Source organism: Vicugna pacos, chromosome 11, assembly GCF_048564905.1.
Source record: "Vicugna pacos chromosome 11, VicPac4, whole genome shotgun sequence".
Classification (NCBI taxonomy): domain Eukaryota; kingdom Metazoa; phylum Chordata; class Mammalia; order Artiodactyla; family Camelidae; genus Vicugna; species Vicugna pacos.
In genome coordinates this window covers 68,371,532-68,397,965 of record NC_132997.1, presented here as the reverse complement: position 1 = coordinate 68,397,965, position 26,434 = coordinate 68,371,532, and the positions used below count along the sequence as shown (strand labels likewise).

At 40.7% G+C, this 26,434-nt stretch overlaps 1 protein-coding gene across 5 annotated transcripts in view; it reads left to right on the top strand.

Annotated features, from left to right (window-relative positions):
* Positions 1-26,434, top strand: part of SLC16A12 (solute carrier family 16 member 12) — an 83,158-nt gene that overhangs the window by 39,788 nt on the left and 16,936 nt on the right. For 4 of the 5 annotated variants that reach the window (XM_072971579.1, XM_072971576.1, XM_072971578.1 and 1 more), the window contains one exon: positions 20,438-20,686. In XM_072971579.1, the coding sequence (XP_072827680.1) occupies positions 20,577-20,686 (110 nt within the window). In that variant the 5' untranslated portion in view covers positions 20,438-20,576. Of the gene's footprint in view, positions 1-18,880; positions 18,982-20,437; positions 20,687-26,434 lie in introns of all 5 variants that reach the window. The other variant, XM_072971577.1, reaches the window with a different exon arrangement.

Here is a 26,434-nt window from a genome sequence, read left to right as displayed (position 1 = left end):
CACTGAGCTATATACCGCTCCCCACAAGCGATCATTCATAACCTTACTTCCCTCACACAACTATTTTCCATTTCTGTGCATTTCTTTCTCATTTTCCCCTTGTTCACACGTATTTTCTGTAGTTGTATTTACAGCTTACACATTTTGTGTTCTGATCATGGGTTAGCCCGACTTAGGTATCTTTTTGGTGCTGCTACAGCTCTCGTAACTGTCATTTGTAAAGGTTTTATAGTCATGGATGGGACGTGCCATCTGTACTATTTAGGAAAAGTCACTAAAAAGGGAAGAGGACATGGATGCAGGTATTTGGTATACGGACATTTGCTTGCAAAGAATTTCAGTGTGCAGATCAAAAGAAAGAACCAACTAAATGCTGCAAAGAGGTGAAAATTAGTTCGTGTTCGAAGAGCATGGTGTTCCTTGAATTTATTGTTTTCCCAATCATTTTCTCTTTGCCACTTCCCACTATTCAATTACTTAGCTCTTTCGTATTGTCTCTCTATCATAAGGGAAAGTTGACATAGAAAGCTCAGGTTTTGGGGTCCTTTCCTAACACTTTTTCCTATGTAAAGAAATATGGTGCTTTCAGCTATGATGAACATATTTATTTACTAGTAATCTGCTAATCATGTCACTGTTTGACCTAGTAACTGGTATAAGTTTAACTTAGGTAAGCATTTTTGGAGTGCCTATTGTGTGCTACTGTATAGCTTTTACAATTGCTTTGCTTTTTTTTTTTCTACTTCATTTTTTAATTTGGGAAATTATTGAAAGGAATGAGTGAAGATGAAAAAAATGTATCTGCTGGTATAAGAGAGAAGGAAATGCATATATGTTATCATGTGCATATTTTAATGGGTGTCAGGCACTTTTACGTGCCTTTTGCCCTTTAATCCTCATTAAAGCCCTAATAAAGAGGCACTATTAACTCCAACGTACAGAGCAGGAGACAGACTCAGGAAGCTAAGTCTCACATCCAGGTCATTCAGCTAGTAATTGTCTGCCCTGAGTTTCAAAGCCAGACTGTGTGTGACCACAGCCAAGTGCACTGTTCTGTGTGCTTAAAAACATAATGTAGCATTCATATCTGTAGCAATCTAAAAGGCCTCAAAGAGCAGTTGTAGGACTTAGGGCCAGGGAAACCTCTGGAACTCTTTAGAGAGGGATATCCTGTCAGAGAAATGTGGGTTTCTTTTTTAAACTTTTTTTTCTGAGCCATATTATGCTGCTATTTACAGCTACATCATGGCCTTTTGGTTTTTAAGATTTTTTTTACTTATTTACTTATATTTTGGGTTTTTTTTTTGTTTTTTTGTTTTTGGAGGGGAAGGGGGGTAATTAGGTTTACTTATTATTATTATTTTTTTTAATGGAGGTACTGGGGATTGAACCCAGGGCCTTGTGCAAGCTAAGCATGTGCTCTACCACTGAGCTATACCCTCCCCACTGAGGGCCTCTTGTAAGCCTCCTCAGAGAAGTGTTCTTTCAGAATCCTTTTCGTAACCAGCCTTGGAACACGTGTGAATGCCTCTCTGTGAAGCTTCTGGAGAGGAGATGGGGATAGATTTTCTTTTGTAGTTTATAAAGTTCTACTTGATGTGACTCGTGTTCTCCCACACTATCTCAATATAATATATTATACTAATTGTACGTTATTGACATTTTAAATTCCTACCCCTTTCCCAAGGCTCACGGAGGCAACCTATAACCACAACAGCAATAATAGTAGTAACAGCTAATGTGTATTTGAATGAGTACTATGGCCAGATCCTGTGTCTTGTGATAGAGTATGAATGACCTCATTTCATTTTCTCAATAGCTCCACGAGGTGGGAATTGGGATTTGAAAGGATGAATAGAAAGCACTTGTCTTCTCCCTACGTTTAAAACCAATTTAGAGCTAGAAACAGAAATCAAAGGTCGAAATGCTACCGTATGTGCTAATAACACTGATAATTGGGGACTGAAACTTAGATCTGCTGGCCAAGTAGGATTGCAGGGCTCTCCCCACATGAAAGGTGGATTCACCCAGCTGCAACCCCCCGCAGCCCTCAACCACAGGCATCCCTTTAAGGGCGCCAGCCCCCGTTCCATCTACAGCGTGGGTGAGCTGAGAAGGATCAGCTCCAGATGCAGAAACTGGGCCACTGAGACTCTTAAGTAAGAGTCATAATTAGTAAGTGCAGGGAAGTCTAAACAGGGTCACTCTCTCAGGGGTAGAGTCGGGATTAACCAGGCCAGCTGGGACAGGCTCGGACAGGCTCGGACCTCATACAAGGCCCTGGAAAATCAGCAAGGGAGGGCAGGTGTGAGAGGGACACAAGCAGGTTTAGACTCACTTGTTATGAGAGGTGGGGAGGAATCAATTGACTCAAAGTGCTCTTGAATGCTTAGTTGGAAAATAGTGAAAGCATTAAAAAAAAAGTGTTTCTAGGAAGAAAGGGTGTGCTTTTCTGGACACGTGAATTTGAGGTAACTTACAGGCTGTTGGAAATTTGAGTCCAAAACTTGGGAGGAAGATTGACAGCAGAGATGCAGATTTTGGAGTTGCCCTCCAAGAAATAAAGATGATCACTGGCTGAAACTGAGGGAGCATTTAAGTATGAGCAGCAAAAGAGGAGGTTGGTTTCACCATTGAGTTTTGTATATGAAATACACCAAAAGTAAGTTGATATCCTGAGTTGCTTGATCTGGTTTTAAAGGCAAGGCCCACTATTGATTGGCTCGGGACTTGACCTCGGTTTTGGTTTTTTTTTCAATTGAAGTATAGTCAGTTTACAAGGTGTTAATTTTTGGTGTACAGCATAGCAATTCTGTTATATATATATATATATATATATATATATATATATATATATATACATATATACGCGCACACACACACACACACATATATATATATTCCCTTTCATATTCTTTTTCATCATAAGCTATTACAAGATATTGACTACAGTTCCCTGTGCTATACAGTAGGACCTTGTTGTTTATCTGTTTTTTTATATAGTGGTTAGTAACTGTGAATACCAAACTCCCAATTTATCCCTCCACCCCTCCTTTCCTCCTTTGGTAACCATAAGCTTGTTTTCTATGTCTGTTTCTGTTTTGTAAATAAGTTCATTTGTGTCACTTTTTAAAGATTCTGCATATAAGTGATATCATATGGTGTGTTTCTTTTCCTTTCTGGCTTACTTCACTTAGTATGACAATCTCCAGGTCCATCCATGTTGCTGCAAATGGCATTGTTTTAGTCTCTTTTTTATGGCTGAGTAGTATTCACAACTTCTTTATCCAGTCATCTGTTGATGGACATTTAAGTTGCTTCTATGTCTTGCTGGAGAGGATGTGGAGAAAAGCGAACCCTCCTACACTGTTGGTGGGAATATAGTTTGGTGCAGCCATTATGGAAAACAGAATGGACATTCCATAAAAAGCTAAATGTAGACTTACCATATGATCCAGAAAACCCATGCCTGGACATATACCTGGAGGAAACTCTAATTTGAAGATACATGCACCCCAATGTTCATAGCAGCACTGTGTACAATCGCCAAGACATTGATCCTGTTTTTAACCATACCCTGAGTGCACTACCGGGTAATCTTACAGGTTACACTGGTGTGCAGGACAGTTTCCATTTGCCTCTCCAAGTTCACTGCCCATCCCATTCCCACCCAGTTCTCGGCCCCGTATAGGCTGCATCAGCTGGGTTCCTGTTGGGTTCAGCCACTGATGGGACTGGGAAGGCAAGAGGAGTGTGAGGTTGGTGTATTTATTTCCTTGGTTCTTTTGCTGTCAGATCTTTGTGGATGGGCTGCTTTCCTTTACCCAAGACTTTCTAAAGTGACTCTGTGGAGGGTTCCAGTAACTGCTCTCTCCCTTTGCCTCTCAGGCCTGGAGGTGGTAATGTTACTGGTCCCAGGGGACTCTACTGACCTTTGTCAGATTTTATGAACACTTGTTCACACCTTTATAAATGTCTTTGTTGAAGTCTCTCCAATTCCTTAATTCCTCCTGGGACCTTGAATAAATAATATACCTAGTAAACCAGAAGGAATCTGTTCTTTAAGGCACCAGCCCTACCCTTAATAAACACAGTGAGGCTTCTCATCTGAGAGTCTCAGACCTGGGACGAGACAACAGAATTAGTTCAAAGTGTGCAAATCCGCAGGTGCGTGACAGCGTTCTGTCAGTGGTCAGAATGATGTCTTACACGGTTATCACAATTCTTCAAGTGTTTCTAAGTGCTTTAGTGATTCAGAAAGTAAAATGAAATGTATTTAAAAGTACCATGAAATTTGATTTAACTGTTGTCTTTACATATTTTCTTAATCAACAGATAATTGACTCCAAAAACATAACTATTGCCATGTTTGGCTAAGGAAATATTTTTAAATGTGTAGAGAGGACTCACACTCAAAAAAGTCAGGAACCACTTCCAAGGCCTTTGTTCATCAAACTCTTCCGTGGGTCCAAAACTAGAAGGAGGTGGAATACACTGGTTCAGGCCTAACTCTTTCTATCAGAATAGAAACAAAGACGACCACCTCCATCTTGAAGGAACTTTTATAACAGCATTTCTGACTCTTCCATTTCCAGGAAGAAATTCAGGTCCTGGGTCTTGCACAAAAGAGTACTCCACATTCTCAGCTTGGCAACACCTTGTCCTCTGTGTGACCTACCGTGGCTCCAGCAGGGAGCTGAGTCTACAGAGCGCAAAAATAAACATCTCTAAGGGCCTGTGGAATTTGATGGCCTGTGCAGTGTGGGGCAGACAGTGGGCTGAGCGCCAGGCCCTGTAGGTGAGCCTCCCAACAGCCCACGTTCGTTTTTAGCTGCTCTGCAAAAGCAGGAAGAGAGGGCCAGCCTGGCAGAGATGTTCTGGGTCCCGGTTTGACCTTGTCTGGGGTCTACACCTGCCCATGCCCCAGGTTCTCAGTGAGATATATTCACTTGCGGCTCTGTTACTCAGATGCTGGGAAGGCAGGTTAATCTGGTTTGTCAGTGACTGAAAAGAACAAAGACAGGATGGGTAATTTCTTGCCCATTCTCAAGCTCCATGTACCCGCTCCCCGTGTGGCTTGAGAAAAACATCTGGTGCTTGAGAATTGGAGGGGCTTATTCACTTAAATATTTACTGAGTGCTGGTCTCTTCCAAGCCCCACCCGAGGCACTGAGGCAGCCAGGGCCCGTGCTCTCAGAGAGCCCACACTCTGAGGGCACACCCTCAGTTCTCCGGCCTGCACTCTGTTAAACACCAGTGCTCCACCACACTGTGTGACTTTGGGGGTTAACTTCCAGCCGACTGGAGTACTTCCCTTGGCTCCCCTCCCATGTCAACAACATGGTGGGAGCAGTGATGAGAGAGTGAGGAAAATGTGGTATAGATTGGCAGCCCTGTTCAATGAAAGGCTCTCTGTCAACCAACAGAAAGACTCTGTGAAGTGCATCTCAGACTCTAAGGTTCTCCTCTGTAGCCAAGAAGCCTCTGATATAACATAATCTGACTTCATAATTCCATAGGCTGTAAGAGTGTAAAATTAGAATTCAAGAGTCCTGCAAGGCCACTGAGTTAGACACAAACATTCATTCCTTGAACCACACAAATACTGAGCTCCAGTTTTACACCAGACATCATGCTAAGCACTGGAATGCCTGACTGCATGTTATATTTTTTATCAAAAGGGGGCTACCGCTCAGGCCTACCGCTTCTTTTACATATACTTCCAAAAAGGAGAGAAAAGAACTCTATTTCTGCAGGAAATGGTTACTGGGGGGAGGCTCCTGGTTATGAATTGCAGTGTCAACAAACTATTAGACTCTGAAGTAAGCATTTTTCTGATGTTGCCTAGAATCAGCGACTCTGTGGCTTAGGAACCAACAGGGTGAGAAAGAAGCTTGCTTTCTACTCTCTGCCTCTTATGTGAATCACAAGTTGTACCTTTTCTCCCTTTCTGTAGACAAAAATACCGTGTAAATCACTCTGCTGTTTATTCTGGGTCTCATGTAAAGTATTCCTACGCTCAGAGTCTCACAGACAATGTAGAAACGTCGTCAGCTTTATTAGCAAAGGTCAGTGTTTTCAATTTAGTGCCCCAGGGTCCTGACAGACATCCAGAAATTTCTGGTTGAAGTCAGTAATTATTTACTCTCCTGTTATCAGGGTCTGTTTGAAGACTAAGTAGAGAGAAGCAGAAAGGAAAAGAAAAGGGGAATAAAAAGCAAATGACTAGTCTTTCTGCACCTAAGAACAATATATTTTTTATAGTACATGTGTAATATCATTGAGGAACAAAAATAAATAAATCTGTATGCATTAGAAGGCTTCCCTAAGATCCAGAGACTCCAAGGGGAAAAAGAAAGCAATTGGGTTTCTGGGCCGGAGATTATGCAAACCTGAGCAGAGAAAGAAGGGGTTTCTTTAACTTGCCCCCACATTCAGTCCTTTTTGGAGTTTGAGTTTGCCCCTGGACAGAAGTGTGTAAGGCTCAGCTGGAACACAGCTCCTCTGCTCTAAAGGCTGTGCAGGACAGTGTTGGAATTTCTTCCTGGCCGACCTGAAGATTGCCCTTCAATGCACACCTCCCAGGCCAGGGTCTTCAATGGGATGCTGAGTCCTGGGATGGGGTAGAACTGGACATTTAATCCTTGGTGAGAGGGTGTAATAAAACGTACAGCAACTTGTCCGGGAAGCAAGATTATCTTTCTCTTCCACAGGAGGCTTATATTTCACCACAACATTTAGCAAATATACGCCAGGCACTGTTCTGGGTGCTGGAAACACAAGATTGCACATAACCGCGATGACTTCCGCCATGAGGGTGCTTGGCGGCCCGTGGAGAGCAACAGGATGCAGCGATTAAGACCACACAAGCTTTGGACTCAGGCCGAGGCTGAATCTTGGAGAGTTGAGCATTCCTTACTTTATCTGTAAATGGAAATTGTAATAGCTCCTTCACAGGGTTGGGATGAAGATAAAGTGAGATAACATGTGTAACAGTGAATTCAGAAACTGGTGGATGAAGTGCCCCTAAATAGTAACTGTTGTTGCTATTATTACTTCGTGACTTGCTCACTGACCTGGGAGCCAGAGGCTTGAGCTCTGAGTGCTGGCTGATTCCTCTGTGACAAGAATGCTCCTGAGCGCACGTCATTTAGAGGAAAGCTGATTTAGCTAAATATGCTTCATTTTCTCGTGATGGTTGATTTTCTTGGTCGATGTCTGAAGGTTAGACCTCTCTGAAGATAACGTGCTTTTCATGTTTCAGTCAAATTACCATTTTAAAACTAGTGACTGTTATTTATGCTTTTAATTTATTTCTTATGACTTGCTGAGATTGTCTCTGGTGAGGGCAGAACTTATTTCGTTTACTTATTAGACACTGATAGAGCCCTGCTCTGGACCAGACGTGTGTGTGTGTGTGTGTGTGTGTGTCTGTGTTGGGGCTTGGAGGCGGTGGAGAAAATTGGGGGAAGATACAAGGATGACTTAAGATAGCTTCTGTTCTGTGGAATTAAATAGTGGGAGAGAGAGACAAATTAAATAGATAACAGCAGTGTACTTGACAAGGGCCAGGAGGGCCGTGTACAGAGAGTTCCAAGAGTCTGTGAAAGGGAGATAACTACTTTGGGGGATGGAGGTGGGGTCGAGGTGGGGTGGAGGCAGTTGAAGCAGAAATGATAGATAAGTCAGCTGGGCAAGTGGGGAAGGGGGAATTTGAAGGTAAAGAAAACAGCATGTAAAAAGATAATAGAGCTTGATTTTTTTCAGTGGATTGCAAGAAACTTATAGTATCATAGGATAGGTGGGAGTGGTATAATAGGCTGGGAGTGAGGCTGATATTTGGTGAAGGAGATGGTCATATATATGGACTGTTATCAGGACCAGACAGTCTTCAGCCAACAGCATGTGGCTAACTAAGGACATGGTGTTCCTCTATCAGGAACAGTATCTCTCAGTTTCCTCCTTGTTTCTACAGAGACAGGAGTATCTAGATAAAGAGCTTCAAAAGGGACACCCTAAGGGCTACAAAGGGTGTATCTTGAAAGAGTACTTTCCCACTGCAGAGGCAGTAGTGGAATCCATTTGGAAATCTTCTCTAGTGAGTTGTGATAGGGTTGAGATTTGCTCTTATAACAACACAGATGTGAAAAAAATAACAGCTTCCTCACTGCTATAATAAATCTAAACCTCTTCATAAGCCTCTGTGAAGGCAGGAGTGGGGAGTTCATTCTGCTTTTTATGTCTAAAAATCCTTTGCCAATCTGCAAATTATCAAGATTTTCTCCTATATTTTCTTCTAGAAGTTTTATAGTTTTTGTGTTTATGTTTAGAAGTTCTTTTGAGTTAGGTTTTGTATATGGTGTGAGGTAAGACTTGAGTCATTTTTTTTCATACAAGTAAATGTGTGCATCTGTTTCAAAACTCTATTTTATTCCACTGATCTAATACACCAGTATCACACTTGATTGTTTTGGTTTTAGAGTAAGTCTTGCAATCAGTTATAAGTCTTCAACTTTTGTACTATCTTTTGAAAATTATTTTGGATTTTCTAGGTTCTTTGCATTTCCAAATGAGTTTAAGAATCAGCTTGTCAGTTTCTGTTTTAAAAAAAGACTGCTGGAATTTTGATTGGGATTTAATTGAAGCAATCAACATCAGTAGCTATGACATCTTCTCAGTCTTCAATGGAATGAGCATGGTCTCTCTTTCTCTCAGACATTTATACATGTCTCTCAGCATTGTTTTGTAGTTTTCAGTGTACAAATAATGCAAATATCATATTAAAATTATTCGTAGGCATCTCATGGTTTTTGATGAATTGCCTAACGTAGTTTTTTAAAATTTCAATTTCTAATTGTTCACTACTAATGTATAGAAACATAACTAAAAAGAAAACTAATAAATTCCAGTTCACCCAGAATTAGTAGTTTTTGCTCTTCAAAATGAACTATTAAGAAATGAATAAGAAAATATTTGCAGTACACGTATCTACAAAGGATTTGTATCTAGAATACACAAAGAATTTTTATATCTCAATAATAAGAAGATAAATGATCCAATTAAAAAATGGACATGATATTTGAGCAGAGACTTCACAAAAGAACATATATGATAGTTAACAATACATGAAAAAATGGTTAACACCATCAGTTGTCAGGAAAGTGCAAATTAAAACTACAGTGAGAATCCATTACACACTGGAGCTCTAATATGTTACTTGTAATACCATACAGCCATCTTCAAAAACAGTTTGGCAGTTTCTTCTAAGGTTAAATATACACTTATAGTATAACTCAGTAATTTCATTCCTCGGTATTACTCGAGAATGAAAATATCTGGCCACAAAAAGACTTGTATATAGGTGTTTGAAGAAGCTTCATTCACAGTGGTCTAAAACTGGAAACAACCCTAATGTCCATCAGCAGATAAATAAATTATAATATATCCATAAAACAGATTACTATTCAGCAATAAAAAGAAATCAACTACAGATATGCACAGCAACCTGGTTAAATCTCAAAACATCATGAGTGAAAGAAGCCAGAAGCAAAATAGCCCGCATTGTGTGCTTCCGTATTTATGAAATTCTTGACAGGCAAAACTCATCCGTGTCAACAGAAAGCAAACCAGTGGCGGCGCAGTGCTGAGACTGGTGGAGACTGGCTGCAAAGGAGCGTGAGGGAATGTTTGGGGTGATGGAAATCTTCGCTATCTTGATTGTGGTGATTGTGGTTACATGAATGTGAACCTTTGTCAAAAGTCACCAAAAAGTAGACTTAAAATGGATGTGTTTTATTGTATGTAAATTATACCTCAGTCTGAAGAAGTTTCTAGCAGGTTTTGCAAGTTTAAAGTAATCTTCATCTTAGCTTAGTCTTGAATCGATTTTCAGCCAAACTGAAGGTTAATATCTGTATAAAGTCATATCTCCCCTGTGTTGCGTTTTTCCCTCCCTCTCCTTTATGAGTGTTTGGTTTCGGGGAGAATTCATATGACCTCACAGTAATGGTGGAGGAGGTGGTGGTTGGTGTGCAGATCCCTGGGTTCTCACTGGCCTGAGCAGAGTTGCCCCTAGTATTGGTCACCGGGCCTTCTGCTGATGAAACGCATCTTGCTGGTCTCTAGGCAGTGGCTTCTGTTGTCACTGGGTACGGTGCTGATATATCTGCTGCTGCTGGGACTTATGGTTTGTACTCTCTGTCCAGCACCTGGGGAAATTCCTCACCTTTCCTGTTGTAGTTCTTGAGGATCAACCATGATTTCCATTTGGTTCACACTGTTTGCCACGAACTCCCTTTCCTCCTCGCCCCAGCCTTGCCTCTCATCTCTTTGTTGTCTTCATGTCTCCACTGAGAACATGAGAGAGCCTCCAATCACACTCCTGTGGTGGGTGAGGGACAGTCAGTGGGCACTATCTGTGCCTCTCTCTCTGCCCAGACATCACAGGCAAGGGGCTCCCAGGGGAGCAGTGTCTTCTCACTGTTGCCCACAGGACGCACAGCACAGGCCTCCTTATTGCATCCTCGCCCTCAGCTACTCCGGTTCCTGTCTCTTCACTGTATCACCTGCTTGCCCTGCTCAAGACTCAAGGGACGGGAGACGTGGTCCCTGAGATACCTGAACAGCTCATCACTCTTCCTTTAAAGAAATATTTCCCCTCCCTCTCTTGTTAGGCCCCTGCTTTCTCTTTCTGTGTGGTGGGAACTTCCCCCAGCACACAGATCTATGTAATCCATACTTACAGATGGATTTACTCTGAGTGGGACCTCTTCTTGTTCCCTACAGCAGTGAACTTCTTGACTTAGCCTTAATACAAGAAGGGGGCCAGTGGGATAAACTGGCTTACCAAAAGGAAGAGCAACACATCAAGAGATATTTCAAAAATATTGTCTGTAGTACAAGAATATTTTAGAAAAGTCTAAGAGAGAGAGAGACTGGCAAATTTCACAATTCTTAAGTAATAACAAATCAGAGTTGACTCCTTCAGAGAGGCGTTAAGTATTAAGGAAGGGTGCAGTCAGAGATTACTCAGAGTTCATGATCTACCAGGTATCTTAGATACTGGAGATGAGATACTTAATAATCAGTCACCTGGTTTAAAGTCTAGACATCAGTAATTTGATGCCCTGGTTTACCAGATTTAGAAATAGTGGCAGGGAGGAAGTGATTTACACAGGGTCATAGAACAAAGTAGTGTCACTTGGACCCAGTGGCTTTGAATCCCACTCTTGGTATCTTTCTGCTACACACCTTTACCTCTCTTGTGGCTGCAAATCAACTTAAAACCTAAGGGTACTTACTGGTGTACAGCATAGTGATTCAGTTATACATACATGCACATACACACATTCTTATTCATTACAGGTTATTACAAGCCATTGAATATTGTTCCCTGTGCTATACAGTAGGACCTTATTGTCTATCTGTTTCATATATAATAGTTTGTATCTACTAATCCCAAACTCCCAGTGTATGTGCCCCCGATCCTTCCCCGCCCCATGTAACCATCTGTTTGTTTTCTATGTCTGTGAGTCTGTTTCTGTTTTGCAAATAAGTTCGTTTGTGTCTATTTTTTAGATTCCACATGTAAGTGATATGATATTTATCTTTCTCTATCTGACTTACTTCACTAAGTATGATAGTCTCCAGGTCCATCCATGTTGCTGCCAATGGCATTATTTTATTCTTTTTTAGGGCTGAGTAGTATTCCATTATATATATACCACATCTTCTTTATCTAGTCATCTGTCAATGGACGTTTATGTTGCCTCCATGTCTTGGCTGTTGTAAATAGTGCTGCTGTGAACATTAGGGTGCATGTGTCTTTTCGAATACCAGAAATAGTCCATCAGAAACTAATACAACATTGTAAACCAACTATAATTCAATTTAAAAAATGGGGAAAAAAGAAATGCCATAGGGGAAAAATGCCCCATATTTCACCCAAAAAGTTGGTCTGATGTAGTCAAAAAAAAAAAAAAGTAAGGGTACTGCTAAAGATTAAGGCTCTGGAAATGGAAAGGATTGGGGAAGGAAAGAACAATGGAAAGGCAGTGTTGGGATTCCCCCCAAAAGGCCCCCCTTCCCCAGCTGAGTGCTGACTGTAAGAAAGGCGCGGTTTTTCTGCTGGTAGAAGGCATCACTTCAGAAAACTTTCCTGAGGGCACCATGAAAGATATGCCCCACAAATGGAGTGCTTTACTGGAAGGTGATTCTTGGCAAATGGTTAGGTTTTTGAAAGCAAAGAGGATAAAGTGAAATTGAAAATATCTCCCAACCTGCACCTTTAAGGAGTGACCTTACAGGGACATCGTAACACAGAGCCTCATTTGTTTCAAATACTTTTTTTCTGCAGCCAAAATGAGATGATGCCAAATGCAATTATATTTTAGTGGCTGGATGTCAAAATAAAATAGAAATCTCTGTAGTAAAAAGAAGAATTACATGGTGGTAACATACTTCCTTTGCTTGTAGTTTAAGGCATACTATTAACTCAGTGAAGACTTCTTCCACTATATGTGTGTCATATCAGGTGGGTTAGTTACAAGATGCTCAGGCTGATATGCTAGGGGAACTGCAGGCTGCTCCAAAGTCTCTAGGAAACTAGGTTAGCCTGGTTTAATCTGTGCGTGTCTTCTGACTACATATAAATCTCTTGCATGACTTGTTTTGAAAGAAACTCACGTGTTGTTTTGCGAGCAGCAATATACCCCTGAGTTAATTTCGTGGTTAACCTTCCCCCTGCTTCCTTTTGTCATGGCCTCTCACCTGGAATGGGTGCTTAAGCTTGGCCATGGCTTGGACGGCTTGTTAACATGAGTGCCCAATAACGATTTTGAAATCTGGAGGGCAGATGGGCAAGGGCACGGTCCCAAATCTGCCAGGGCCACTTGTCTTCATTTGGATCCAGATACTGTGTTGTCAGCGAGCCCTTCACTTCTTTGGACTTTAGCTTCATCATCATAAAGGGGGAAAACAGTGCCCATTTCTGAGGCTTTGAGGCTCAAGGGCAGCCACTCATGAGGAATATTAACAACAGTATCACACACTGATAGCTGCAGAGGTCATTTCTCCCCACCTGGAACCCTGTGAGGACGTTCCTTGTTCCATGGTTTTATGCAGCTCGACTCTTAGAACAGACCTTTGCTCATTGTGCTGTTACTTGTATATTTTTATTTGGATCTATGTAATTACAGTTCTTGAGAGATCCTCGCAAATCAGGTCTTAACTTATAAAATGTGGTAATCCCGAAGAGAGGTTGTCCAACTAAAACAAATGAAAATGGAAGCATCTAGAGAGAGCAGAGGCAAGGTGAAAATGAATGATGCTTGCTATCCTTGTGAAGAAGTAGAACATTTTGTTTTGCCTGGGGCTTGGTACCTTCAGTGTGCCTTTTCTGGGATAATCACGCAGTTTTCAATGTGCAGCATCAGTAAATGATCTGGTTATCTTTAGTCCTTGAGAAACCATACAAAAGAGATTTTTGTGCCCATGTTTACACTGGGAGAGCAGCCTGAAATATCTATTTAAGAAAATTATATATAAAATGGTATTAAATGTAATGTAAAAAATGAATCCCAACTTAATTGTACCATCCCACTTATGCTTCTTTTTGCATATGCTCCCCATTTTTTTGTGACAGTTACAAGTATACAACTTTTACATAAGTTGTACATAGCTTCCCTCACAACATGTATGCAGTTTTAGACTCTTCTTTTTGCTTTAGCATTGCATCTTGCTTTCCTGTTTTCCAGTATTATCTTCTTGTTTATAATTTTAAAGAATTGTCTACCATCCCATTTGTTCAATGTACCGTAATTCTCTAAATGCTTCCCAGTTGTTGACCATTTAGGTTGTTTCTGTTTTATACATTGTTCATCATGCAGCTGTTATTTCTTTGCCCATAGTGTTCAGCTTCTCTGAAATTGTTTTCTTAGGATAACTTCCCAGAACTGAGATTGCTCTTCAGAGAGCAGAAATAACTTTGTAATTCTTGATCCGTTGCACCGCGTTGCTCTCCAGAGGGCGGTTGCACAGCTCTGCTGGCCTCAGCATTCTTACACAGCCCTGGGCTGCGCCAACCCAGGCTGGTCTCCACCTGGACATTCATGGGCAGGTGGGTTTATCATCTTAGGTTGGAAGACAGTCTAACCGTGGGAACTATTTTGATGTTAACACCTGTGAAGGGGCCAGGACTGTACCAAGGCACAGGCTCCTAAGCTTCGGCTTCTGTGCTTGGACAACTGATTCTGTCACCTCGTAACACTTACTTGAAGTGTCAGGAAATTGACGTGTCCAGTTGGTGAGTTTATTACACGGTGTGTGTTTATACGCAGGTGTCGCTAGAATCTCGAATGCGAGTCCTGCTGGAATTGTGAGAGAGAGTGCTAGACGTCATGCATACCATAAACGGGACTCACATGTGACTGTTGAAGAAGCTTTGACTTGCAGCAACACAGTACAGGCAAAAGTGGAAGATCTGACTGCCTCCAGGGGCCCAGCGGGTGGTGTCCATGAAACAGCACAGGGGCTGGACAGTGCAGATGTCAGGGACGGAGGGAAGGTGGGGTCAGGCCTCATCCAAAGGAGGGGTTCCGATCATGACTCCAGCTGAAGGCTGCCACGAAGGAGTGCCAGCCCAGTATGTTTACTGCTTTCAGTTTTTCAAGACAATTTGGAAATCTGGATTTTTCGATATCTTAGTTCAGGCTGCTATAACAAAAATGTCACAGACTGGATGGCTTAAACAACAAAGCTTTAGTTTTCATGGTTCTGGAGGCTGGGAAGTCCAAGATCAAGGTGCTGGCAGATTCAGTGTCTGGTGAGATCTCTCTTCCTGGTTCATGGGTGGCTGTGTTTTTGCTGTGTCCTCATGTGTCAGAAGGGGCAAAGGAGTTCTCTGAGGTCTTTTTAAAAAAGGCATGAATCTCATTCTGTAAGGGCAGAGCCCTCATGACCTAATCACTTCCTAAAGGCCCCACCTCCAAATTACCATCACGTTGAGGATTAAGTTTCAACATATGAATTTGGAGGGGACAAATTCAGCCTACAGCATTAGGTGACTCTCCTATTTACATGTAGCAACCAAAGCAAACATTTTAAAAACACTAAGCCTAACAAAAATGTCCTAAAGTTTGATTTGCTCATCACTGCCCTCAGCTGAATCTAACTACCATCCTATGAAGTAGGTGTAGGGGACGTGCTTTTTTTTCCTGTACAGACCAAGAAGCTGAGGCTCAGAAATTATTGTTCAACAGTTTATTGACTGCCTATCCCACTAGGATGTAAGCTTCCAAAGGCAGGGCCACTGTTCATTTCCTTCACTGCTCTAAGACCTGCTCCTAGAATAAAACCTGGTACATATTGGGCACACAATAAATATCTTTTTATTGAAATAAAGCCAGTTTACAATGTTGTGTCAATTTCTGGTGTACAGCATAATGTTTCAGTCACAACATATACATACATATGTTCATTTTCATATTCTTTTTCATTATAGGTTATTATAAGATATTGAATATAGTTCCCTGTGCTATACAGTAGAAACTTGTTGTATATAGTAGTTAGTATCTGCTAATCTCAAACTCCCAGTTTATCCTTTGCCACCCTCTTTATCCCCTAGTAGCCATCAATTTGTTTTCTATGCCTGCAAGTCTGTTTCTGTTTTGTAAATAAGTTGATTTATGTCTTCTTTTTTTTAGATTCCACATATAAGTGATATCATATGGTATTTTTCTTTCTCTTTCTGACTTACTTCACTTAGAATGACAATCTCCAGGTCCATCCATGTCGCTGCAAATGGCGTTATTTTAATTTTTTTGTATGTCTAAGTAGTATTCCATTGTATAAATATACCACAACTTCTTCTTTTTTTAACATTTTTTATTGATTTATAATCATTTTACAGTGTTGTATCAAATTCCAGTGTAGAGCATAATTTTTCAGTTATACGTGAACATACATATATTCATTGTCACATTTTTTTCTTCATGAGCTACCATAAAATCTCGTATATATTTCCTTGTGCTATACAGTATAATCTTGTTTATCTATTCTACAATGTTGAAATCCCAGTCTGTCCCTTCCCACCCTCCGCACCCATGGCAACCACAAGTTTGTATTCTATGTCTACGAATCTATTTCTGTTTTGTATTTATGCTTTGTTTGTGTTTTTTTTTTTAGATTTCACATATGAGCGATCTCATATGGTATTTTTCTTTCTTTTTCTGGCTTACTTCACTTAGAATGACATTCTTCAGGAGCATCCATGTTGCTGCAAATGGCGTTATGTTGTTGGTTTTTATGGCTGAATAGTATTCCATTGTATAAATATACCACATCTTCTTTATCCAGTCATCCGTTGATGGACATTCAGGCTGTCTCCATGTCTTGGCTATTGTAAATAGTGCTTCTATGAACGTTGGGGGTGCATTGGGGTGTATCTTTTTGAACAATATTTGTTGAATTAATAAGAGATGAATAAATGAAAACAAGTTAAGTCACATGGCAAATAATATGTATGTTTTTGTACCAGGTGCTCTTCATGTTTTATCTCACTTTAATCCATTCAACATTCTGTGAGAATATTACCCCCAATTTATGGATGAGTAAACTAAGGCTCAGAGAGGTACAATAAGTTGCCTGAGTTCATATAACTCATAAGACAGAGTCAGGACCTGGAAGGACCCAGATCTCCCTCTGATTGCTAGTTCTTTTCATTCTTCTACCCTGCCCCTCTGCCACCATAGTCATAAATACTGATGATCTCCCACTACCTCCCAAATGTTCACATTTTATTCTGCAGACCAATGCATCACATCTTCCCAGAACAGGGGTCTGCATACTTTCTGTGTAAAAGGCAAGATAGTAAATATTTTAGGTTTTGCTGGCCTAGATCCTTTTATTTTCTCAGTCACAGCTACTCAGTTGCCATTGTGGCATGCAAGCAAAAACAAAATGCAAATAAATGGATATGGTAATGTTTCAGTGAAGTTTTATTTACTCAAAGAGGCAGCAGGCCAAATTTTGCTTGAGGGCTGCAGTTTATTAATAAGATAAGACACACAAATTATCTTTTTAAAAAAAATTTGTTTTCCTTCTTAATAGAGGTACTGGGGATTGAACCCAGGACCTCGTGCATGCTAAGCACACACTCTACCACTGAGCTCTACACCCTCCCCGACACAGACAAATTATCTCATCAAAAAGATAACAAGTTAGCTAAGTTGCTAGCTCACTGTATAGATATTTCAATTCTTTTCTAGTTCTTTGGCTTTACTTCATATTTCATAGAAGTATTTATTGTATACATCTTAAATTACCCCGATGTTGCAGTGGGGTGCTAGTAAACGTTTAATGACTGGTTCTCTCAGAGGATGTAAAAACTACAGTATTTGATGTGGAGTGTACCAGTGTATGGTTTCTGTGGTAGAGGCACTCCTACCATGGCCAGTTTCAGACCACCGACATGACATCACTGAACATGGTTGCAGCATACCACTGTAGAAGGCATATATCCATTTGGATTCTTTTGGCAGAAATTACAGAAATCTCAATAGTTCCAGCAATAAGTAAATGTATTATGTTACCTAATAAGCTAGCCAGGGGGGCTCCAGAATTGGTTAATTTGGTGTTTCAGCCATGTCATTAAAGTTCCATGTTCTCTTCATCTTTCTACTGTGCTTGACCGATGGTTTCTTGACTTTGTCCTCAAGCCAACTTCCTCATGGCTAAGAAGTGATGGCTGTAGTTCCAGGTGTCGTATCCAGATTCAAAATTTCTATGGAAGAAGAGGTTGTTCTTTCTGTGTCTTTTGTTAGGAGCAAGGAATCCTTTTTCAAAGGACTTTCCCTCATAGCTCATTGGCTGGAATTGCTTCACCTCCTCTCCCTAAGCATTTACTGACAAGGGAAAGGGAGACCAATCAGAAGCCGTTCCCTGAAACAGGGGATTGGACCACCTTCCCTGAAGCAAACGGCTGCTGGAGAAAGAGCAGATAGTGTAGATCCCCGAACAAAGCCAGGGTTATGATAGACTGGAGGAAGGGGTGAGCTATGGATTTGGGATAGGCAACCAGCTCTGTCTGCTGCAGTAGGCTGTGTACATTTAAAGCAAAAATACAAGTATGGTAGATCTTTTCTTTGTGTGTTTACTGTTGGAGAAGAAAGTAGTTGACTATTAAAAGTACTTACCCATACACAAAGTTATGTTTGGGAGGGGTTGGTCCTGAAGCTCCAAGAGTATTGGAGACACCTTCGGTTGCTTTGAAATCAGGGCTAATTCTCTGGCTGATTGAGTCAGTGGCCTACAGGCATGTTTCAGGGAAATACCAATGGTACCTCTAAAGAGCTGCATTTCTAGCTGCGTCAGGCTGCCATTAATGTTGTCCTCCTGGTGTGCTTTCAAGAATTATATGTGTATGATTAGATAAAAATGTCCATGAATTGACATCGAGGAATAAGGGAAGGCAGGGGAAGCAGTGTAGGGCATTGGTTAGGAAAACTGGTCTTGGAGTAAGACTAAAGTTCATATCTCATTTCTGCTGCTTGGTAGTGCTACTAATAGTTGGGAAAAGTACTGAATCTCTCTAGGATGAGTTGCTGCATCTGTAAAATAGGGATAATAATACCTACCTTCTATGGTTGTTGTAAGGGTTAAATGAGATACTGTCTGTAACGCTGCTTCCTGTGGTAATGCTCTGAGAAGCTACCGCCATATTGTTTTCACTTAGCCCAGTGCTTTGGCTGCTACTCTGTCCTCAGGCCAGTGATTAGCAGTGTTACCATTTCAGACAATAATTTTGAATTTCTGTCAATCAGTAAGTGTAATATTTGTACTACTACTGCTCTTCTGATATTTCTGATGGATTTATGCTCTCCAGACGTTCACTCCATCTCCATTGTCAGCGCCCCCACATTCATGGGATGGCTAATTAAGATGAAGAGGGAGGCAATGCTGAGTCCGGAAAGCCCCCAAACCTAGGTGGGCCGTGTGAAATCTCTCTTGCTGCCTTGGCCTCACTGTCTTCGCTCTGCATTTGCCTCTGAGCTCACAGGCTGCCACTTTGTTCCTGTGGCTGCAAAGACTGCACACTTGCAAGAGTCTACTCTGAGCCATTTTCTTGAGAAAGTTGTGGTTTTAAAGTAAAACTTTCTTATCAGACACTTTGGTTTGCCCATAATTTACCAGGTGGTGCATAGCCTCCATTCACCAAACAATGTACGCTTGGTCGTATTTGAAGCGTTTCATTTAATTAATATTACCTAATTTTTTCCCTATTTTCTTATTTTTTAAATTAATATTACTTAAATTTTCTTCTTGTGATCGTAATAAAATTGTACCAGTAACCGGGTGATTGGCTCAATCCAGTGGAAAAATCATCTGTTAAAATTCTTATTTAGCCTCTTAAAACATTCATCCCTAATCATAATTATGAGGACTGTTCAATGTACCGAAGGCTACCTCAAGGAAGTCTCGATCTCCCAGTTCTTGTGGGGTCAAATCCAGGCGTAGTTTAGCTGGGTGCTTGGCTCAGGGTCTCACAGGGCTGCAGTCAAGAGTGTCAGCCAGGCTGTGTTCTCACCTGGAGGCTCAACTAGGGAAAAATCTGTTGCCAAGCTAAACTTGGGATGTTGGCAAAATCCATTTCCTTTCTGTTGTGGGGCTGACAGCCTTAGCTTTTTGCTGTTCCTGGAGGCTATCTTCAGCTCCTGCAGGCTGCCCACAGTTCCCTGCCACGTGGCCTTCTCCATAGGCAGTGTGCAACGTGGCAGCGTGCTTCTTCAAGCAGTCACTGTCAGACTCATTCAGTACTATAATTAGGATGTAGTCTGAGCTGTTGTAGTGGAAAGACTCCAAAATACAGATACACACATAAAACTGAAGCTTATTTACCTTTGGTGTCACGGTGAGGGGTATGTGATGTCCAGAGCTGGAGAGGCACCCCTTCTCCACAGTCACTGAGGCCCCAGGCTCCTTCTGTCCTGCAGCTCTGCCAGCCCCCAGGGTGATGTCTGGGCCTGTGTGGTTGGAGCTATCTCATCTCCACATCCATGTTCTAGGCTGTGGGAGGAAGTGGTGGCTATCTTGGGAAAGGGCCTTTGCCTCTAAGCTGATGAACCCGAAGTGGCATGTATTCCTTCTGCTCACATTCCATTAGTCTAGACTAAACCATGTTGCCACATCTACCTTCAAGAGCGACTGGGGAATAAGGAATCAAACTGGGTGGACGTGGATGTGGCAAAAAGTTGAGAGAATCTACTCTCAGAAGAAGAAGGGAGATGGGTTCCAAGGACATCTAATGGTCTTTGCCCCAGGCCAGTATTCATAGTTACAGATAATCATGTTTAACAGCAAAGTAAAATCATTTTCACCAAGTGAAAAATTAACCTTTGGAAATGGCAGTAATACACAAATATGTCCTGATTTTTGGTTTTAGATGGCCGGTAACCCATGTGCCAGGTAGCACTCCCTGCCAATCTTGAATGCCAACAGGAAGTCACTGGACAGCAGACTTTTCCAAGATCATAACTGGGCTGTTGGAGTAACTTGGAAAAGAAGAAAAAAGAATCGAAACCATGGCAAAAGTAAATAGAGCTCGGTCCACCTCCCCTCCGGATGGAGGCTGGGGCTGGATGATTGTGGCCGGCTGTTTCCTCGTTACCATCTGCACCCGGGCAGTAACCAGGTAGGTTGCATTTTCTTCTTGCTTTATTATTAGATGATCTGGCTTGTCTGTTTTCTTAAGTTGGCTTCATTCTATTTCTGAACCTGTCATTGTGAAAATATACGTGTGTATGTATGTTTTGTGCTTGTTGGTGGGTATTTCCTTTGGCTGCTCAGATGTCTTTTTCCTTGCAAAGAATGTGATTTTCTGACAGTTGAAAGTCCAGGATAGTGGTCTCTTTTATATCTGACACATAAACCTGGAGAGTTAGGACATTTTTAGACTAAATGTCATGGCTATTCCAGACATTTATTTTCCTAAGCAGCTCATCCCACAAAGGACAAATTTATAAGCTCAAAATAGTCCTTGGAAACCTCTCGGCTCACCAGAATCCTGAGCCCTTGGAAGCTTAAAGCCTAGGATTTACATACTTTTGCTTCACTTTGCATTTGGCTGTGGGAGTGGAGGCTGATTTCTAGGTTGAAGGAGGGAAACAGGGATAAATCCAGGGATTCTCTCATCTTACTCAGTCATGTCTTCTCTTTTTCTTTTACCCAAGAGCATAGTGTTGATAAAGCTTAATAAGTTAAATGTGCATATGCTGAGACACGTTCGTCTCATTCACATTTGGAATAAATACACACTTGAGACCTGCATGTGCTAGCTCTTTCCTCTAGAGGTGCCTGCTTTCGAACTGAACTCTTCATTGCTCTTTGGCAACACTCCCTTGGCGGCAAAAGAAAGTGATCTGCGCTGCATAACTTGATTCGATGGCCTCATCGGTAAGAGCATGGATGCTCCCCCCATAACAATATATAATGCAGGAAAGAAGCCGGATGTTTGCGTTTGCTACAATAAGAGTTGGTCGATTATGTGTCATAATAAGCCGTAGATTTATTTAACATATTATGATTGCTGAGTCTGAGTTTTCTCCCGTGTCTATAAGGATCGTGTGTTCTGGGAGTGAGGAGGTCATGGAGGGGTGAGGAGGCTCATCTTGGGTCTGACGTGTGGAAGCTCTCATCATTCCTGTGAGAGGAAACTTCTACACGTGAGCTCAGTGCTTTATAAGAAGGGCTGTTGGAAACCAGAAAAGAGGGTTGTGGCTAGCAGCAAAGGCTTGATTTCAGAGGTTCCTGGGAGAGGCGGAGAGGAGCATACCTGAAAAGAATAAGCTTAGAGGAGGAAGTGGGAAGACCAGCCTTGGCATCTAAGTATCACACACTAGGCAGCAGCCAAGAGAACAGGAGACAGAGGCAAGGAAAGCAGCCTGCACGGTGATTTGTCGATTCAGGGGTTCCGTGCCTACAGGGCAATTAATCCTTTTTTTTTCTTTTTTTCCCCCCAGTTTTACTGAGAAATAATTGAGTATAGATCACTGTATAGGTTTAAAGCATACAGCATGATGACTTGATTTACATATGTTATGAAATGATTACCACAGTAGGTTCAGCCAACACCCATCTTCTCACATAACAACAATAAAAAGAAAAGGAAGAAGAAAAGAAAAAAAGGAAAGTTTTTTCCTCTTGTGATGAGAACGTTTGGGATTCATTCTCTTACCGGCTTTCGTATTATCATAGTACAGTGTTAGCTGCAGTCATCGTGCTCTACATCACATCCCTGGGACTCATTTATCTTGTAACTGGAAGTTTGTATCTCTTGACCAGCTTCCTCCAGTTCCCCTTTCCCCCACCGGCTGCCTCTAGTAACCACAGATCTGATCTTTCTTTATATGAGTTCAGTTGTAGTTGCTGCTGTTTTTGATTCCACATTCGGTGAGATCATATAGTATTTGTCTTTCTCTGTCTAACTTATTTTCACTTAGAAGAATGCCTTCAAGTTCCATTCATATTGTTGCAAATGGTAAGATTTCCTCATTTTTCTGGCTGAATAATATTCCATTGTATATATACACCTCACCTTCTTTATCCAGTCATCCATCCATCAGTAGATACTTGGGTTGCTTCTATGTCTTGGCTGTTATAAATCATGCTGCTATGAACATGGGGGTGCAGGTATCTTTTCTAATGAGTGCTCTTATTTTCTTCAGATCTATTCCCAGTAGTGGAATTGCTGGATCACATAGTAGTTCAGTTTTTACCCATATTGTTTTCTGTAGTGGCTGTATCAATTTACAGTCCCATCAACAGTGCACAGAAGTTCCCTTTTCTCCACATCTGTGCCAGCATTTGTTATCTCTTGTCTTTCTGATGATGGCTATTGTAACAGGCATGAGGTAATATCTCATTGTAGTTTTAACTTGCATTTCCCTAATTAGTAATGTTGACCATCTTTTTGTGTACTTGTTGGCCTTTTGTATATCTTCTTTGAAAAAATATGTTTAGGTCTTTGCTCATTTTTAAAATTGGGTTTTTTGTTTTTGTTTTTTGGGTTTTTTGTTTGTTGGTTGGTTTTATCTTTACTATTTTTTTTAAACTTTTTTTTATTGAGTTATAGTTATTCTACAATGTTGTGTCAAATTTCAGTGTAGAGCAAAATTTTTCAGTTCTACATGGACATGCATACATTCATTGTCACATTCTCTTTCGCTGTGAGCCACCATAAGATCCTGTATATATTTCCCTGTGCTACACAGTACAATCTACTGTACTGTTTATTGTATTGTTTATCTATTCTACATTTTGAAATCCCAGTCTGTCCCTTCCCATTCCCCATCCCCCTGGCAACCACAAGTTTGTATTTACTATTAAATTGTATGAATTCTTTATATGTTTTGGATATTTAACCCCTTATCAGATACATGGTTTGCAAATATTTTTTCCCATTCTTTTCACTTTCTTGATGGCTTATTTTGCTCTGCACCTTTTTAGTTTGATGTACTCCCACTTGTTTATTTTTTATTTTGTTATTTGTACTTTAGGTGTCATATCCAAAAAATCATTACCAACACCCATGTCATGGAACTTTATTACTATGTTTTCTTCTAGGAGTTTCATGGTTTCAGGTCTTACAGTTTCTTTAATCCATTATATTCAATGGATAAAAGACAATTTCTTCAATAATTGGTGCATGGTGGATAGCTCAGTGGTAGAGTGCCTGCCTAGCATTCACAGGGTTCTGGGTTCAATCCCTAGTACCTCCACTTAAAAAATAAGTAAAATAAATAAACCTAATTACCTCCTTCCCTAAAAATAAAAAAGGCTTTCAAATAATTGATGCATAGGTAATTGGGTATTCACATGTTGTCTTGAAATCTGTCCAGAAATTTTCCATTAAAACCTTATACCCATAGATAAAGCATGTTCTTTCCATTTACACCAAGAGGATCATACTGTATATACTATTTTGAACTTTTTTTTTGCTTAATACTATCAACAATATGGTTCTACCTCATTGAGAAATAGCTGCTTAAAATTTCACCATATGGATGTGTCCATAGTTTATTTAAAACATTTTTATTGATGGACATTTATATTGGTTCCTGGTTTTTGCTTTACAAAAAATGCTACAGTTCTAATCTAGGCCATTTAAAAAATCGTATTTCAGCTCTTGCCTTTAACTGATGATGTTTCCTTACACATAAAATTTAAAGCTTAAAGTTGTGCAGGCCATTAAAGCAGTCATTCTTATTTTATTTACTCCCTGTGTTTGTTAATGTGCATTGATTATATATTTTTTCTTTGAGACATCTTATTACCAAACACATTATCTATGTTCAGAATCATATTTCATTGTAAAATTGCATGACATTGTATTAGTAAATTGACATCTGGAGTTGGAGTTGATACTTGAAAAGCAATATTTGTTTTAAATGTTCAAGGAAACCCCCCAGCCCTGAGACCTATTTTTTTCTAAGTCTTCTGGGTCCAAATTAACTTAATTGTAATAGATGTCCAGAGTCCTGTGGAACTGTGGATCTCTCTTAACAACAGTTGAATTCCTGTAAATAATTGCTTATGTTAGCTGAGCACTTACTCTGTGCTTGTTGGCATTATTTCAAGCACTTTTCATTGAGTTATTTAATTCTTATAATAACACACAGAGGTTGCATAATATGTCCAGAGTCACATGGTTAAGTGGCAGTGCCTTTAACCACCAGGCTACACTGCCCAATGGATTACTCACTGCATTGATTTAATGGATAACTTCATCAACCAGAAAAAAGTCTTTACCAAATATCAGATATAGTCAGCTTCCAGCCGTACAGGAGCCAGAGAAGAGTTTTAAAGCAGAGAAGAAAATATATTGGCCCCTTGTGAGAAAATATCTTTGAGAATGTTATTTCATAACATATAACACTTGGGTGGTATTATGATCAAAACCTATCAACTCCTGAAGTATGTTTGGAGTTACTTGCTATTGCAGCATGACCCAGTCCACTCCACTCTGATTCATACAGTCATGCTTACTAAAATGCTTATTTTATAGCTAAGGAAACCAAGATCCTGAGAGATTAAGAAGCTTTATCAAAACTCTCAGCGTGGGAATCAGAGATCAGAAGCCAGTTCCTCTGATATCTGTCTGATGAGCAAATATTCCAAAGGACGACAAAACTAATTTCTGGAAAGAGAATTACATGTACTTCCAATAAAATTTGTTTTCTTTAAGGGCCTAACTGTGTTTAGAAGGCATAAATCATGAAACTTTACCATTTGAAAAGTTCCATGGTCCTTTCTCTTTTGAGAACAAATTAAAATACAGTGATTCTTCCCATATTTTGTGAAAGTCACAATCAGTCAGAAACGTGTATGTGGTTGTTAAATTTTGCCTCTGACAAGCCTACTTACATGTTTAGACAAGACTCTTAGGTGTTACTCTTGAATTTCACATACCTAAATTTTGACTGTCTTAAGTCAGTTTCAAAAACCCATCAAGCAGAAAACAACAGCAAAACAAGATGTGTAAAAAAGTCACAGGGGACAAACACAGCCACACAAATATTCAATCCTCCAGAATGATTTAGAGAAGAGAAGAGATTGTGATTTACAGTTCCAAAATATCTCATCATCATCTGGGACCCCTTTCTCTTAGTCATCCTGGGTTGTTCCACATCTCCGGCTTCTGCATCTCCCTTTTCCTAATTCTTCCCCTCAGATGCTTCACATCTCTGCTTGACCATATCTAGCCGCGTGTGCCTATATGGCTGCCATCCATTCTTCCTCTTCTCTTCCTCATTCATGTTCTTGAAGTTGCTACTCAACCATTTCACTTCTTTATCTTCCAGTCACTTCTCTAACAACTCTCATCCTTCCTTCCCTCCTAGGTTCCTTCCTTCCATACCTTGACCCTTGAACAACATTTAATGAGCACCTGGTACATGAAAGCTGTAGTACCAGATATTTGGGAGTCAGTGCAAGATTAGGCAGACATGGTCTTTGCTGTCCCAGAGCAACAGTCTAGTGGAGAATACAAACAAATACAGAGGGCATTGCCATGCAGTGTGGTAAGTGTCCAGCTGTAGGAGAAACACTTAAGAAAAGCACAGATTCAGGTCATCAGGGAAAGCTTCCCGGAGGAGTTGACTATTATCTGAAGACTAAAAGAATGAGGGAGGCTGGGTGAGCAAAGAAAAACCCTAGAAAAACAGTAATGCTCAGAGGTGTGAAAAAGCATGTGTAATGTGTTGACAGTCGTAGAGAGAAGTTCAGTCTGCCTTTCGTGAGGGATGCGCCGGTGGGAGGAAAGGAGAGACTCTAAAAAGGGCCAATGTATGCAGGGTCTCCTAGGTCATGATAAACAGTCTGAAGCATCAGGATCTGATTTGTGTCCCAGTGAGGTCATTCTGACCATTCTGAGTGTAGAAAG